The sequence below is a fragment of the Notolepis coatsorum genome, assembly GCF_963971535.1.
Source record: "Notolepis coatsorum genome assembly, chromosome: 6".
In the NCBI taxonomy this organism is placed as follows: domain Eukaryota; kingdom Metazoa; phylum Chordata; class Actinopteri; order Aulopiformes; family Paralepididae; genus Notolepis; species Notolepis coatsorum.
The window spans coordinates 32,354,975-32,371,462 of NC_140170.1; the positions used below are offsets into that span (position 1 = coordinate 32,354,975).

The 16,488-nt window shown below is 43.6% G+C and overlaps 1 protein-coding gene across 6 annotated transcripts in view; it reads left to right on the forward strand.

The window, feature by feature from the left end:
* Nucleotides 1-16,488, forward strand: part of ppp6r3 (protein phosphatase 6, regulatory subunit 3) — a 172,748-nt gene that overhangs the window by 114,768 nt on the left and 41,492 nt on the right. For 5 of the 6 annotated variants that reach the window (XM_084316105.1, XM_084316108.1, XM_084316110.1 and 2 more), the window contains 2 exons: nt 11,980-12,095; nt 13,874-14,066. In XM_084316105.1, the coding sequence (XP_084172231.1) occupies nt 11,980-12,095; nt 13,874-14,066 (309 nt within the window). The remainder of the gene's footprint in view (nt 1-11,979; nt 12,096-13,873; nt 14,067-16,488) is intronic. The other variant, XM_084316109.1, reaches the window with a different exon arrangement.

The following is a 16,488-nucleotide window of genomic DNA, read 5'->3' on the forward strand; positions in this document are numbered from 1 at the left end:
TGTTGTGAACACTGTTTGGTGTGAGTGTCTCTCTCTTGTTGTGAACACTGTTTGGTGTGAGTGTCTCTCTCTTGTTGTGAACACTGTTTGGTGTGAGTGTCTCTCTCTTGTTGTGAACACTGTTTGGTGTGAGTGTCTCTCTCTTGTCTTGTTGTGAACACTGTTTGGTGTGAGTGTCTCTCTCTCTTCTTGTTGTGAACACTGTTTGGTGTGAGTGTCTCTCTCTCTTGTCTTGTTGTGAACACTGTTTGGTGTGAGTGTCTCTCTCTTGTTGTGAACACTGTTTGGTGTGAGTGTCTCTCTCTCTTGTCTTGTTGTGAACACTGTTTGGTGTGAGTGTCTCTCTCTTGTTGTGAACACTGTTTTGTGTGAGTGTCTCTCTCTTGTTGTGAACACTGTTTGGTGTGAGTGTCTCTCTCTTGTTGTGAACACTGTTTGGTGTGAGAGTCTCTCTCTCTCTTGTCTTGTTGTGAACACTGTTTGGTGTGAGTGTCTCTCTCTTGTTGTGAACACTGTTTGGTGTGAGTGTCTCTCTCTTGTTGTGAACACTGTTTGGTGTGAGTGTCTCTCTCTTGTCTTGTTGTGAACACTGTTTGGTGTGAGTGTCTCTCTCTCTTGTTGTGAACACTGTTTGGTGTGAGTGTCTCTCTCTTGTTGTGAACACTGTTTGGTGTGAGTGTCTCTCTCTTGTTGTGAACACTGTTTGGTGTGAGTGTCTCTCTTGTTGTGAACACTGTTTGGTGTGAGTGTCTCTCTCTTGTCTTGTTGTGAACACTGTTTGGTGTGAGTGTCTCTCTCTCTTGTCTTGTTGTGAACACTGTTTGGTGTGAGTGTCTCTCTCTCTTGTCTTGTTGTGAACACTGTTTGGTGTGAGTGTCTCTCTCTTGTTGTGAACACTGTTTGGTGTGAGTGTCTCTCTCTCTTGTCTTGTTGTGAACACTGTTTGGTGTGAGTGTCTCTCTCTCTTGTCTTGTTGTGAACACTGTTTGGTGTAAGTGTTTCTCTCTCTCTTGTCTTGTTGTGAACACTGTTTGGTGTGAGTGTCTCTCTCTCTTGTCTTGTTGTGAACACTGTTTGGTGTGAGTGTCTCTCTCTTGTTGTGAACACTGTTTGGTGTGAGTGTCTCTCTCTCTTGTCTTGTTGTGAACACTGTTTGGTGTGAGTGTCTCTCTCTTGTCTTGTTGTGAACACTGTTTGGTGTGAGTCTCTCTCTCTTGTCTTGTTGTGAACACTGTTTGGTGTGAGTGTCTCTCTCTTGTCTTGTTGTAAACACTGTTTGGTGTGAGAGTCTCTCTCTCTCTTGTCTTGTAGTGAACACTGTTTGGTGTGAGTGTCTCTCTCTTGTCTTGTTGTGAACACTGTTTGGTGTGAGTGTCTCTCTCTCTTGTCTTGTTGTGAACACTGTTTGGTGTGAGTGTCTCTCTCTTGTTGTGAACACTGTTTGGTGTGAGTGTCTCTCTCTTGTCTTGTTGTGAACACTGTTTGGTGTGAGTGTCTCTCTCTTGTCTTGTTGTGAACACTGTTTGGTGTGAGTGTCTCTCTCTTGTCTTGTTGTGAACACTGTTTGGTGTGAGTGTCTCTCTCTTGTTGTGAACACTGTTTGGTGTGAGAGTCTCTCTCTCTTGTCTTGTTGTGAACACTGTTTGGTGTGAGTGTCTCTCTCTTGTTGTGAACACTGTTTGGTGTGAGTGTCTCTCTCTTGTTGTGAACACTGTTTGGTGTGAGTGTCTCTCTCTTGTCTTGTTGTGAACACTGTTTGGTGTGAGTGTCTCTCTCTTGTTGTGAACACTGTTTGGTGTGAGTGTCTCTCTCTTGTTGTGAACACTGTTTGGTGTGAGTGTCTCTCTCTTGTCTTGTTGTGAACACTGTTTGGTGTGAGTGTCTCTCTCTTGTCTTGTTGTGAACACTGTTTGGTGTGAGTGTCTCTCTCTTGTTGTGAACACTGTTTGGTGTGAGAGTCTCTCTCTCTCTTGTCTTGTTGTGAACACTGTTTGGTGTGAGTGTCTCTCTCTTGTTGTGAACACTGTTTGGTGTGAGAGTCTCTCTCTCTTGTCTTGTTGTGAACACTGTTTGGTGTGAGTGTCTCTCTCTCTCTTGTCTTGTTGTGAACACTGTTTGGTGTGAGTGTCTCTCTCTTGTTGTGAACACTGTTTGGTGTGAGTGTCTCTCTCTCTTGTCTTGTTGTGAACACTGTTTGGTGTGAGTGTCTCTCTCTTGTCTTGTTGTGAACACTGTTTGGTGTGAGTGTCTCTCTCTTGTTGTGAACACTGTTTGGTGTGAGTGTCTCTCTCTCTCTTGTCTTGTTGTGAACACTGTTTGGTGTGAGTGTCTCTCTCTCTCTCTTGTTGTGAACACTGTTTGGTGTGAGTGTCTCTCTCTTGTTGTGAACACTGTTTGGTGTGAGTGTCTCTCTCTCTTGTCTTGTTGTGAACACTGTTTGGTGTGAGTGTCTCTCTCTCTCTCTTGTTGTGAACACTGTTTGGTGTGAGTGTCTCTCTCTTGTTGTGAACACTGTTTGGTGTGAGTGTCTCTCTCTTGTTGTGAACACTGTTTGGTGTGAGTGTCTCTCTCTCTCTTGTCTTGTTGTGAACACTGTTTGGTGTGAGTGTCTCTCTCTTGTTGTGAACACTGTTTGGTGTGAGTGTCTCTCTCTTGTCTTGTTGTGAACACTGTTTGGTGTGAGTGTCTCTCTCTCTCTTGTCTTGTTGTGAACACTGTTTGGTGTGAGTGTCTCTCTCTTGTTGTGAACACTGTTTGGTGTGAGTGTCTCTCTCTCTTGTCTTGTTGTGAACACTGTTTGGTGTGAGTGTCTCTCTCTCTTGTCTTGTTGTGAACACTGTTTGGTGTGAGTGTCTCTCTCTCTTGTCTTGTTGTGAACACTGTTTGGTGTGAGTGTCTCTCTTGTTGTGAACACTGTTTGGTGTGAGTGTCTCTCTCTCTTGTCTTGTTGTGAACACTGTTTGGTGTGAGTGTCTCTCTCTTGTTGTGAACACTGTTTGGTGTGAGTGTCTCTCTCTTGTCTTGTTGTGAACACTGTTTGGTGTGAGTGTCTCTCTCTTGTTGTGAACACTGTTTGGTGTGAGAGTCTCTCTCTTGTTGTGAACACTGTTTGGTGTGAGTGTCTCTCTCTCTTGTCTTGTTGTGAACACTGTTTGGTGTGAGAGTCTCTCTCTTGTTGTGAACACTGTTTGGTGTGAGTGTCTCTCTCTTGTTGTGAACACTGTTTGGTGTGAGTGTCTCTCTCTTGTCTTGTTGTGAACACTGTTTGGTGTGAGTGTCTCTCTCTCTCTTGTTGTGAACACTGTTTGGTGTGAGTGTCTCTCTCTCTCTTGTTGTGAACACTGTTTGGTGTGAGTGTCTCTCTCTTGTCTTGTTGTGAACACTGTTTGGTGTGAGTGTCTCTCTCTCTCTTGTTGTGAACACTGTTTGGTGTGAGTGTCTCTCTCTTGTCTTGTTGTGAACACTGTTTGGTGTGAGTGTCTCTCTCTTGTCTTGTTGTGAACACTGTTTGGTGTGAGTGTCTCTCTCTCTCTTGTTGTGAACACTGTTTGGTGTGAGTGTCTCTCTCTCTTGTCTTGTTGTGAACACTGTTTGGTGTGAGTGTCTCTCTCTTGTTGTGAACACTGTTTGGTGTGAGTGTCTCTCTCTCTCTTGTCTTGTTGTGAACACTGTTTGGTGTGAGTGTCTCTCTCTCTTGTCTTGTTGTGAACACTGTTTGGTGTGAGTGTCTCTCTCTTGTTGTGAACACTGTTTGGTGTGAGTGTCTCTCTCTCTTGTCTTGTTGTGAACACTGTTTGGTGTGAGTGTCTCTCTCTCTCTCTTGTTGTGAACACTGTTTGGTGTGAGTGTCTCTCTCTCTCTTGTCTTGTTGTGAACACTGTTTGGTGTGAGTGTCTCTCTCTTGTTGTGAACACTGTTTGGTGTGAGTCTCTCTCTCTCTCTTGTTGTGAACACTGTTTGGTGTGAGTGTCTCTCTCTTGTCTTGTTGTGAACACTGTTTGGTGTGAGTGTCTCTCTCTTGTTGTGAACACTGTTTGGTGTGAGTGTCTCTCTCTTGTCTTGTTGTGAACACTGTTTGGTGTGAGTGTCTCTCTCTTGTCTTGTTGTGAACACTGTTTGGTGTGAGTGTCTCTCTCTTGTTGTGAACACTGTTTGGTGTGAGTGTCTCTCTCTTGTCTTGTTGTGAACACTGTTTGGTGTGAGTGTCTCTCTCTCTTGTCTTGTTGTGAACACTGTTTGGTGTGAGTGTCTCTCTCTTGTTGTGAACACTGTTTGGTGTGAGAGTCTCTCTCTCTTGTCTTGTTGTGAACACTGTTTGGTGTGAGTGTCTCTCTCTTGTTGTGAACACTGTTTGGTGTGAGTGTCTCTCTCTTGTTGTGAACACTGTTTGGTGTGAGTGTCTCTCTCTTGTCTTGTTGTGAACACTGTTTGGTGTGAGTGTCTCTCTCTTGTTGTGAACACTGTTTGGTGTGAGTGTCTCTCTCTCTTGTCTTGTTGTGAACACTGTTTGGTGTGAGTCTCTCTCTCTCTTGTCTTGTTGTGAACACTGTTTGGTGTGAGTGTCTCTCTCTTGTTGTGAACACTGTTTGGTGTGAGTGTCTCTCTCTTGTTGTGAACACTGTTTGGTGTGAGTGTCTCTCTCTCTTGTCTTGTTGTGAACACTGTTTGGTGTGAGTGTCTCTCTCTCTTGTCTTGTTGTGAACACTGTTTGGTGTGAGTGTCTCTCTCTTGTCTTGTTGTGAACACTGTTTGGTGTGAGTGTCTCTCTCTTGTTGTGAACACTGTTTGGTGTGAGTGTCTCTCTCTCTTGTCTTGTTGTGAACACTGTTTGGTGTGAGTGTCTCTCTCTTGTCTTGTTGTGAACACTGTTTGGTGTGAGTGTCTCTCTCTTGTTGTGAACACTGTTTGGTGTGAGTGTCTCTCTCTTGTCTTGTTGTGAACACTGTTTGGTGTGAGAGTCTCTCTCTCTTGTCTTGTTGTGAACACTGTTTGGTGTGAGTGTCTCTCTCTCTTGTCTTGTTGTGAACACTGTTTGGTGTGAGTGTCTCTCTCTTGTCTTGTTGTGAACACTGTTTGGTGTGAGTGTCTCTCTCTCTCTTGTCTTGTTGTGAACACTGTTTGGTGTGAGTGTCTCTCTCTCTCTTGTCTTGTTGTGAACACTGTTTGGTGTGAGTGTCTCTCTCTCTCTTGTCTTGTTGTGAACACTGTTTGGTGTGAGTGTCTCTCTCTCTTGTTGTGAACACTGTTTGGTGTGAGAGTCTCTCTCTTGTTGTGAACACTGTTTGGTGTGAGAGTCTCTCTCTCTCTTGTCTTGTTGTGAACACTGTTTGGTGTGAGTGTCTCTCTCTTGTCTTGTTGTGAACACTGTTTGGTGTGAGTGTCTCTCTCTCTTGTCTTGTTGTGAACACTGTTTGGTGTGAGTGTCTCTCTCTTGTTGTGAACACTGTTTGGTGTGAGTGTCTCTCTCTTGTCTTGTTGTGAACACTGTTTGGTGTGAGTGTCTCTCTCTTGTCTTGTTGTGAACACTGTTTGGTGTGAGTGTCTCTCTCTCTTGTCTTGTTGTGAACACTGTTTGGTGTGAGAGTCTCTCTCTTGTTGTGAACACTGTTTGGTGTGAGAGTCTCTCTCTTGTTGTGAACACTGTTTGGTGTGAGAGTCTCTCTCTTGTTGTGAACACTGTTTGGTGTGAGTCTCTCTCTCTTGTTGTGAACACTGTTTGGTGTGAGAGTCTCTCTCTTGTTGTGAACACTGTTTGGTGTGAGTGTCTCTCTCTTGTTGTGAACACTGTTTGGTGTGAGTGTCTCTCTTGTTGTGAACACTGTTTGGTGTGAGTGTCTCTCTCTCTTGTCTTGTTGTGAACACTGTTTGGTGTGAGTGTCTCTCTCTTGTCTTGTTGTGAACACTGTTTGGTGTGAGTGTCTCTCTCTTGTCTTGTTGTGAACACTGTTTGGTGTGAGTGTCTCTCTCTTGTTGTGAACACTGTTTGGTGTGAGTGTCTCTCTCTTGTCTTGTTGTGAACACTGTTTGGTGTGAGTGTCTCTCTCTCTTGTCTTGTTGTGAACACTGTTTGGTGTGAGTGTCTCTCTCTCTTGTCTTGTTGTGAACACTGTTTGGTGTGAGTGTCTCTCTCTCTTGTTGTGAACACTGTTTGGTGAGAGAGTCTCTCTCTTGTTGTGAACACTGTTTGGTGTGAGTGTCTCTCTCTTGTTGTGAACACTGTTTGGTGTGAGTGTCTCTCTCTCTTGTCTTGTTGTGAACACTGTTTGGTGTGAGTGTCTCTCTCTCTTGTCTTGTTGTGAACACTGTTTGGTGTGAGTGTCTCTCTCTCTTGTCTTGTTGTGAACACTGTTTGGTGTGAGTGTCTCTCTCTCTTGTCTTGTTGTGAACACTGTTTGGTGTGAGTGTCTCTCTCTCTCTTGTCTTGTTGTGAACACTGTTTGGTGTGAGTGTCTCTCTCTTGTTGTGAACACTGTTTGGTGTGAGTGTCTCTCTCTCTCTTGTCTTGTTGTGAACACTGTTTGGTGTGAGTGTCTCTCTCTTGTTGTGAACACTGTTTGGTGTGAGTGTCTCTCTCTTGTTGTGAACACTGTTTGGTGTGAGTCTCTCTCTCTTGTCTTGTTGTGAACACTGTTTGGTGTGAGTGTCTCTCTTGTCTTGTTGTGAACACTGTTTGGTGTGAGAGTCTCTCTCTCTTGTCTTGTTGTGAACACTGTTTGGTGTGAGAGTCTCTCTCTCTTGTCTTGTTGTGAACACTGTTTGGTGTGAGAGTCTCTCTCTCTTGTCTTGTTGTGAACACTGTTTGGTGTGAGAGTCTCTCTCTCTCTTGTCTTGTTGTGAACACTGTTTGGTGTGAGTGTCTCTCTCTCTCTCTTGTTGTGAACACTGTTTGGTGTGAGTGTCTCTCTCTCTCGTTGTGAACACTGTTTGGTGTGAGAGTCTCTCTCTCTCGTCTTGTTGTGAACACTGTTTGGTGTGAGAGTCTCTCTCTCTCTCTCTTGTTGTGAACACTGTTTGGTGTGAGAGTCTCTCTCTCTTGTCTTGTTGTGAACACTGTTTGGTGTGAGAGTCTCTCTCTCTCTTGTCTTGTTGTGAACACTGTTTGGTGTGAGTGTCTCTCTCTTGTCTTGTTGTGAACACTGTTTGGTGTGAGTGTCTCTCTCTCTTGTCTTGTTGTGAACACTGTTTGGTGTGAGTGTCTCTCTCTTGTTGTGAACACTGTTTGGTGTGAGTGTCTCTCTCTTGTCTTGTTGTGAACACTGTTTGGTGTGAGTGTCTCTCTCTTGTCTTGTTGTGAACACTGTTTGGTGTGAGTGTCTCTCTCTCTTGTCTTGTTGTGAACACTGTTTGGTGTGAGAGTCTCTCTCTTGTTGTGAACACTGTTTGGTGTGAGAGTCTCTCTCTTGTTGTGAACACTGTTTGGTGTGAGAGTCTCTCTCTTGTTGTGAACACTGTTTGGTGTGAGTCTCTCTCTCTTGTTGTGAACACTGTTTGGTGTGAGAGTCTCTCTCTTGTTGTGAACACTGTTTGGTGTGAGTGTCTCTCTCTTGTTGTGAACACTGTTTGGTGTGAGTGTCTCTCTTGTTGTGAACACTGTTTGGTGTGAGTGTCTCTCTCTCTTGTCTTGTTGTGAACACTGTTTGGTGTGAGTGTCTCTCTCTTGTCTTGTTGTGAACACTGTTTGGTGTGAGTGTCTCTCTCTTGTCTTGTTGTGAACACTGTTTGGTGTGAGTGTCTCTCTCTTGTTGTGAACACTGTTTGGTGTGAGTGTCTCTCTCTTGTCTTGTTGTGAACACTGTTTGGTGTGAGTGTCTCTCTCTCTTGTCTTGTTGTGAACACTGTTTGGTGTGAGTGTCTCTCTCTCTTGTCTTGTTGTGAACACTGTTTGGTGTGAGTGTCTCTCTCTCTTGTTGTGAACACTGTTTGGTGAGAGAGTCTCTCTCTTGTTGTGAACACTGTTTGGTGTGAGTGTCTCTCTCTTGTTGTGAACACTGTTTGGTGTGAGTGTCTCTCTCTCTTGTCTTGTTGTGAACACTGTTTGGTGTGAGTGTCTCTCTCTCTTGTCTTGTTGTGAACACTGTTTGGTGTGAGTGTCTCTCTCTCTTGTCTTGTTGTGAACACTGTTTGGTGTGAGTGTCTCTCTCTCTTGTCTTGTTGTGAACACTGTTTGGTGTGAGTGTCTCTCTCTCTCTTGTCTTGTTGTGAACACTGTTTGGTGTGAGTGTCTCTCTCTTGTTGTGAACACTGTTTGGTGTGAGTGTCTCTCTCTCTCTTGTCTTGTTGTGAACACTGTTTGGTGTGAGTGTCTCTCTCTTGTTGTGAACACTGTTTGGTGTGAGTGTCTCTCTCTTGTTGTGAACACTGTTTGGTGTGAGTCTCTCTCTCTTGTCTTGTTGTGAACACTGTTTGGTGTGAGTGTCTCTCTTGTCTTGTTGTGAACACTGTTTGGTGTGAGAGTCTCTCTCTCTTGTCTTGTTGTGAACACTGTTTGGTGTGAGAGTCTCTCTCTCTTGTCTTGTTGTGAACACTGTTTGGTGTGAGAGTCTCTCTCTCTTGTCTTGTTGTGAACACTGTTTGGTGTGAGAGTCTCTCTCTCTCTTGTCTTGTTGTGAACACTGTTTGGTGTGAGTGTCTCTCTCTCTCTCTTGTTGTGAACACTGTTTGGTGTGAGTGTCTCTCTCTCTCGTTGTGAACACTGTTTGGTGTGAGAGTCTCTCTCTCTCGTCTTGTTGTGAACACTGTTTGGTGTGAGAGTCTCTCTCTCTCTCTCTTGTTGTGAACACTGTTTGGTGTGAGAGTCTCTCTCTCTTGTCTTGTTGTGAACACTGTTTGGTGTGAGTGTCTCTCTCTTGTCTTGTTGTGAACACTGTTTGGTGTGAGTGTCTCTCTCTCTTGTCTTGTTGTGAACACTGTTTGGTGTGAGTGTCTCTCTCTTGTTGTGAACACTGTTTGGTGTGAGTGTCTCTCTCTCTCTTGTCTTGTTGTGAACACTGTTTGGTGTGAGTGTCTCTCTCTTGTTGTGAACACTGTTTGGTGTGAGTGTCTCTCTCTTGTTGTGAACACTGTTTGGTGTGAGTGTCTCTCTCTCTTGTCTTGTTGTGAACACTGTTTGGTGTGAGTGTCTCTCTCTCTCTTGTCTTGTTGTGAACACTGTTTGGTGTGAGTGTCTCTCTCTTGTTGTGAACACTGTTTGGTGTGAGTGTCTCTCTCTCTCTCTTGTTGTGAACACTGTTTGGTGTGAGTGTCTCTCTCTCTCTCTTGTTGTGAACACTGTTTGGTGTGAGTGTCTCTCTCTTGTTGTGAACACTGTTTGGTGTGAGAGTCTCTCTCTCTCTTGTCTTGTTGTGAACACTGTTTGGTGTGAGTGTCTCTCTCTCTTGTCTTGTTGTGAACACTGTTTGGTGTGAGTGTCTCTCTCTTGTTGTGAACACTGTTTGGTGTGAGTGTCTCTCTCTCTTGTCTTGTTGTGAACACTGTTTGGTGTGAGTGTCTCTCTCTTGTTGTGAACACTGTTTGGTGTGAGAGTCTCTCTCTCTCTTGTCTTGTTGTGAACACTGTTTGGTGTGAGTGTCTCTCTCTCTTGTCTTGTTGTGAACACTGTTTGGTGTGAGTGTCTCTCTCTCTCTTGTCTTGTTGTGAACACTGTTTGGTGTGAGTGTCTCTCTCTCTCTTGTCTTGTTGTGAACACTGTTTGGTGTGAGAGTCTCTCTCTCGTCTTGTTGTGAACACTGTTTGGTGTGAGTGTCTCTCTCTTGTTGTGAACACTGTTTGGTGTGAGTGTCTCTCTCTTGTTGTGAACACTGTTTGGTGTGAGTGTCTCTCTCTTGTTGTGAACACTGTTTGGTGTGAGTGTCTCTCTCTCTCTCTTGTTGTGAACACTGTTTGGTGTGAGTGTCTCTCTCTCTCTCTTGTTGTGAACACTGTTTGGTGTGAGTGTCTCTCTCTCTCTTGTCTTGTTGTGAACACTGTTTGGTGTGAGTGTCTCTCTCTTGTTGTGAACACTGTTTGGTGTGAGTGTCTCTCTCTTGTTGTGAACACTGTTTGGTGTGAGTGTCTCTCTCTTGTCTTGTTGTGAACACTGTTTGGTGTGAGTGTCTCTCTCTCTCTTGTCTTGTTGTGAACACTGTTTGGTGTGAGTGTCTCTCTCTCTTGTCTTGTTGTGAACACTGTTTGGTGTGAGTGTCTCTCTCTTGTTGTGAACACTGTTTGGTGTGAGTGTCTCTCTCTTGTCTTGTTGTGAACACTGTTTGGTGTGAGAGTCTCTCTCTCTCTTGTCTTGTTGTGAACACTGTTTGGTGTGAGTGTCTCTCTCTTGTTGTGAACACTGTTTGGTGTGAGTGTCTCTCTCTCTTGTCTTGTTGTGAACACTGTTTGGTGTGAGTGTCTCTCTCTCTTGTCTTGTTGTGAACACTGTTTGGTGTGAGTGTCTCTCTCTCTTGTCTTGTTGTGAACACTGTTTGGTGTGAGTGTCTCTCTCTTGTTGTGAACACTGTTTGGTGTGAGTGTCTCTCTCTCTTGTCTTGTTGTGAACACTGTTTGGTGTGAGTGTCTCTCTTGTTGTGAACACTGTTTGGTGTGAGTGTCTCTCTCTTGTCTTGTTGTGAACACTGTTTGGTGTGAGTGTCTCTCTCTTGTTGTGAACACTGTTTGGTGTGAGTGTCTCTCTCTTGTTGTGCACACTGTTTGGTGTGAGTGTCTCTCTCTCTTGTCTTGTTGTGAACACTGTTTGGTGTGAGTGTCTCTCTCTTGTTGTGAACACTGTTTGGTGTGAGTGTCTCTCTCTTGTCTTGTTGTGAACACTGTTTGGTGTGAGTGTCTCTCTCTTGTTGTGAACACTGTTTTGTGTGAGTGTCTCTCTCTCTTGTTGTTGTGAACATGTTGGTGTGAGTGTCTCTCTCTCTTGTCTTGTTGTGAACACTGTTTGGTGTGAGTGTCTCTCTCTCTGTCTTGTTGTGAACACTGTTGGTGTGAGGTCTCCTCTCTTTCTTGTGTGAACACTGTTTGGTGTGAGTGTCTCTCTTGCTTGTTGTGAACACTGTGTGGAGTGTCTCTCTCTCTTGTTCTTGTTGTGACACTGTTTGGTGTGAGTGTCTCCTCTCTTGTCTTGTTGTGAACACTGTTTGTGTGAGAGTCTCTCCTTTGTTGTGAACAATGTTGGTGTGTGTTTTCTCTCTCTCTCTCTCTTGTGTGAACACTTGTTTGTGTGAGTGTCTCTCTGTCTTTGTGGTGAACACTGTTTGGGTTGTGGTGTCTCTCTCATGTTGTGAACACTGTTTGGTGTGAGTCTCTCCTTCTTGTTTGTGAACACGTTGGTGTGAGTGTCTCCTCTTGTCTTTTGTGATCACTGTTGGTGTGATGTCCTCCCACTGGTGTGAGTGTCTCTCTCTTGTCCTTGTTGTGAACACTGTTGGTTTGAGTGTCTCTCTCTTGTCTTGTTGTGAACACTGTTGTGTCTCTCTCTTGTCTTGTTGTGAACACTGTTTGGTGTGAGTGTCTCTCTCTTGTTGTGAACACTGTTTGGTGTGAGTCTCTCTCTCTCTTGTCTTGTTGTGAACACTGTTTGGTGTGAGTGTCTCTCTCTCTCTTGTTGTGAACACTGTTTGGTGTGAGTGTCTCTCTCTCTCTCTTGTTGTGAACACTGTTTGGTGTGAGTGTCTCTCTCTTGTTGTGAACACTGTTTGGTGTGAGAGTCTCTCTCTCTCTTGTCTTGTTGTGAACACTGTTTGGTGTGAGTGTCTCTCTCTCTTGTCTTGTTGTGAACACTGTTTGGTGTGAGTGTCTCTCTCTTGTTGTGAACACTGTTTGGTGTGAGTGTCTCTCTCTCTTGTCTTGTTGTGAACACTGTTTGGTGTGAGTGTCTCTCTCTTGTCTTGTTGTGAACACTGTTTGGTGTGAGTGTCTCTCTCTCTTGTCTTGTTGTGAACACTGTTTGGTGTGAGTGTCTCTCTCATTACCCTAATGCTGCCTGGTCTGTCTGTCTAGGAGTTCAGGCAGTACGGACAGTGAGGAAAGTACAGACTCGGAAGAAGAGGATGTTAAGAGAGACTCGTTTGAATCGACCAACCCCAGCACTGACGACAGGATGGAGGTGGATCCAGGTGACAGCACTGTTTGTCTGTCTGTCCATCTAGCTGGCTGTATGTTAGCTGTAACTAGCTAACTGTCACATCGGATGTTTCTTCTTCTAGGATTATTAGAGTCTGCAGGTCTGATGTTTCTTCTTCTAGGATTATTAGAGTCTGCAGGTCTGATGTTTCTTCTTCTAGGATTATTAGTCTGCAGGTCTGATGTTTCTTCTTCTAGGATTATTAGTCTGCAGGTCTGATGTTTCTTCTTCTAGGATTATTAGTCTGCAGGTCTGATGTTTCTTCTTCTAGGATTATTAGAGTCTGCAGGTCTGATGTTTCTTCTTCTAGGATTATTAGGCCATGGTTAGACTAGTGTATTTGTGGCGTTTTTTATACGTTTTTGAATACGTTTCATGTCCCTATTACACAGAAATGCGTTTTTTGGCGTTTTTTTGTGGATACGGCTGAAACGCAAAATTGTGTTTGCGTTTTGGAGAAACGCTAAAAAACGCGCAGACAACAGCGTGTAGTCTGCATGAGCCGTTGTTGCGAAAACGCCCATGCGCAGTAGATACCATCTGCGTGCCCTTCCGGTGACACTGTCCCAAACCAAATAGCTGCAGCTACTATGTGTTGTCAAGTTATTGTTATAAGGACCCCAGTCCAAGCTACAACAGTCTGCATTCCCTTAACAATTGTTTGTATTGAGCCGTATTGTATTGTACCCATTATGCAATATGTTAAAGAAAGTTTACATCCATTCATTCTGCTAGCATTACCGATTGGCACTGCCACTGGATAACATGAGCTAGTGTTAGCTATCAAACCCTGTTAGCTCAAAGCTCCTCTTTCAACTTAACAAGCATTAAACAAAATGGCCCAGTCATCTATTCACCTTTGTTTAATACACACAGCGTTGTCTCTAATGTTATCTAACCACTGATAGCTCCCGATATCATCAGTTTGGTGCTGGCTAAGTAGCGTGAGCTAACGTTAGCTTCTAGCCACAATGCTATACTGTTATAATGGCAAATTCCATTGACGTTAGCATGCAGCTAACAATGCTACCGATCGTTTTTTAGACTAAACTATCCGCTCTTGGTGGTCACTTGTGTTGATGTTAGTTTTGTTTCATCAACAAATGACAGGCAGAACACACAGTGAATGTATCCGTTTTGTTTATTGCACTTTTATTAGGCTTTGCTGAAAAAGAATTGCTGCATTGAGTAAATAGGCAAGATGGTGGCGCAGCATAGGCGCCTGCCTTATTGACATTTTCTTTGCTGGAGCTTCCAGGAAGTGTATTGGCACATTCAAGTTCTGATTGGTTGAAATTGCCTTCATGTTTGCCACCTACTGCCACCTACTGCTTTGGCAGTGTACTACATCAGTGTGCTCGGGTGACAAAAACGGAAAAAAAACGAAAGTGTGACTCGAGGCGCACAACGTCGCGGCGAAACGCATATGACAATGATACGAAAATGAAACGAAAGGTGTAACCGCACCCTTAGTCTGCAGGTCTGATGTTTCTTCTTCTAGGATTATTAGTCTGCAGGTCTGATGTTTCTTCTTCTAGGATTATTAGAGTCTGCAGGTCTGATGTTTCTTCTTCTAGGATTATTAGAGTCTGCAGGTCTGATGTTTCTTCTTCTAGGATTATTAGTCTGCAGGTCTGATTCTTCTTCTAGGATTATTAGAGTCTGCAGGTCTGATGTTTCTTCTTCTAGGATTATTAGAGTCTGCAGGTCTGATGTTTCTTCTTCTAGGATTATTAGAGTCTGCAGACCTGATGAGTGTTCTGTCCTCAGGGCCTGTCTGGACGGCCAACTTTGATGACGTCCCAATGGAAACAGCCAGCTCCAACCCCCCCTCTACAAACCCCGCCCCTTCTCCCCCTCCTGTGCTCCCTGATTCGTCATGGAGCTCCACTGCTGACTCCGCCCCTGGCCCCGCCCCATCAGAGACCGGCTGGGCCGACTTCTCTAACTTCACCCCCGTAAGGTAGGAACTGGTGATACTGTATTAACCCTGTATTAACCCACACCATCACCATCAGATCACCCTGTCTTTATCAAGACAATAATAAAAAACAATATCGGATGAAATAGAAAAACGAACAACAATGGTAGACTTGGCTTGTGATATTGTAACTCAAAGTAAGCTAGAAGAAAAACAAAGAACTAGAAGAATTGATTGAAGAAAGATTAACTAATATACCGTAAATCCTCTAATAGTGGAGGGTACTCGAATAAAGGACGGTTTGATGCATGCAGACAAATACAGGCCGGTCTCCAATATAAGGTTGCAAACAAACGTATTTTATTTTATTTTTCGTGCCGTGATATAGAATGAGAAACTCTTGCCAATGCAAATCAAGTGCTGCCTCCCGCTACACTGACTATCGTACATTAACGTTTCCCTCTGGTTGGCGTTAGCTTTAGCATTAGCTTTAGCTAACGTCATAATATCTAGATATGTGGTGTCAGCTGGATGACGTTGACTTCGTTTGCAAACGTTAACGTTCGCTATCTATATGGCGTTGGCTGGCGTTGTCCAGTTGACATATTACAGATCATGATGCTATGACAGCGTTAGTAGCTAAAGCTATTGCCTGTTATTGATTCAACTCGATTCGACGGAGGAAGTCGAGAAGGTACCACACGCTAAACCGTCCCCGGACCCCACAACCTAGTATAGACAGTTCCAACTTGAGTGTGTGAATTAATCCCACAATTACTCAACTGCACTCAATATTTAAATACCAATGCTAGTCTAAATAAATGTAGACAGACAATGTACGTATAAAAAAAAAATAATAATAATAATAATGCAATAAAAGTCTGAAAATGAAGGGATTATGTCCATGAGTGTCATTTTTAGAAATTAAGGCCTGCCTCTTATATAAGCCTCTCTAATAAAGGCCTGGTGCTCTTTGCAGCTGAGGTAAATAGAAGACCTGTCCTATATTTGAGGATTTACGGTATATATTTAAAAAATAAAGCACAATGGATGGAAAACGGAGAAAAATGTACACTTATTTTTTAAACTTCAGCATCAAAATACCCATAAGAAGAATATACAAAAACTTATAACCCCTGAGGGGATAGTGTTTGACACTCCTGACAAAATCCTTTTTTTGTCCACTTTTTCTCTTTTTTTTCTATTTTTCTCTCATCCCAATTTCGCTGTGCCAATTCTCCCCTCCCCTGTCTTGAACGTTGCTCGCATATGCCCCCCACTGGCCGGTTGTAGGGAGGATAGAAGCCTTGCATCACGTGTCCCCTCCGGTACACGAGGAGGCATCCTGTCACATCTTTTCACCTGCCAGCGCGGACTCTCATTGGTGAGGTGTAACGTGTGGGAGGCTCACACTACCCCCGACACTTCCTGTCTCTGCTGTGCAGGCATCCCCCAACCGACCTGTAGGAGTCGCTGTCCACAACGTCCAAATCCCCACCCATCGACTTCCCACCCGCTAACTCTGCCAATTGAGTCAGTATGACGGCCGGCCCAAGCCGGAAGCAACGCCGACAGCCGGATTCGAACCCGGTGTCTCTTGCGTTGGTGACAAGCGCAATGTCCACTGCGCCACCCAGCAGCTCTCCTGACAAAATCCTTGAAGAATATTTTGAACAAATATATTCCTTTCAGTCACCACCAGTTAACACTTTGGGTGCCGGCCAAAAATCCGGAAAATGACTGTGGGTTGCCAGGATTCCTGGACGATTCTAGCATATCTCATGATCTTAGCGGAGCTATTTCTATATTTTATATTATAACTATGGGGAAATGGTTGGGCTCATTTGAAGACGACAAGTTGATGTACACAATGCAAAAAACCGTTTGTTTCTGCATGTCTTCGTTCGTTCACAATTACAAGTTAAAAAACGTCAACAAAAGATAAAAGTGGAGGTAAATTATTTAGAACAGAAGTTACAGGCACTTTTATGAAAGGTGTGCCGGCGGGGTGATAATAGGTACTGAACGTGTTATAAAGCAATTTAGACTGGGATGGATGGATGGATGGTTTGATTGATTGATTGTTTGACAGATTGTTTTATTGGTTTGATTGATAGAATGTTTTATTGTTTTGTTGATAGTTTGATTCATAGATTGATTTGTTTGATTGATTGATTACTTTGTTGGTCATTTGATTGATAGAATGTTTGATTGTTTTGTTGATAGTTTGATTCATAGATTGATTTGTTTGATTGATTGATTACTTTGTTGGTCATTTGATTGATAGAATGTTTGATTGTTTTGTTGATAGTTTGATTCATAGATTGATTTGTTTGATTGATTGATTACTTTGTTGGTCATTTGATTGATAGAATGTTTGATTGTTTTGTTGATAGTTTGCTTGATAGAATGTTTGATTGTTTTGTTGATAGTTTGATTCATAGATTGATTTGTTTGATTGATT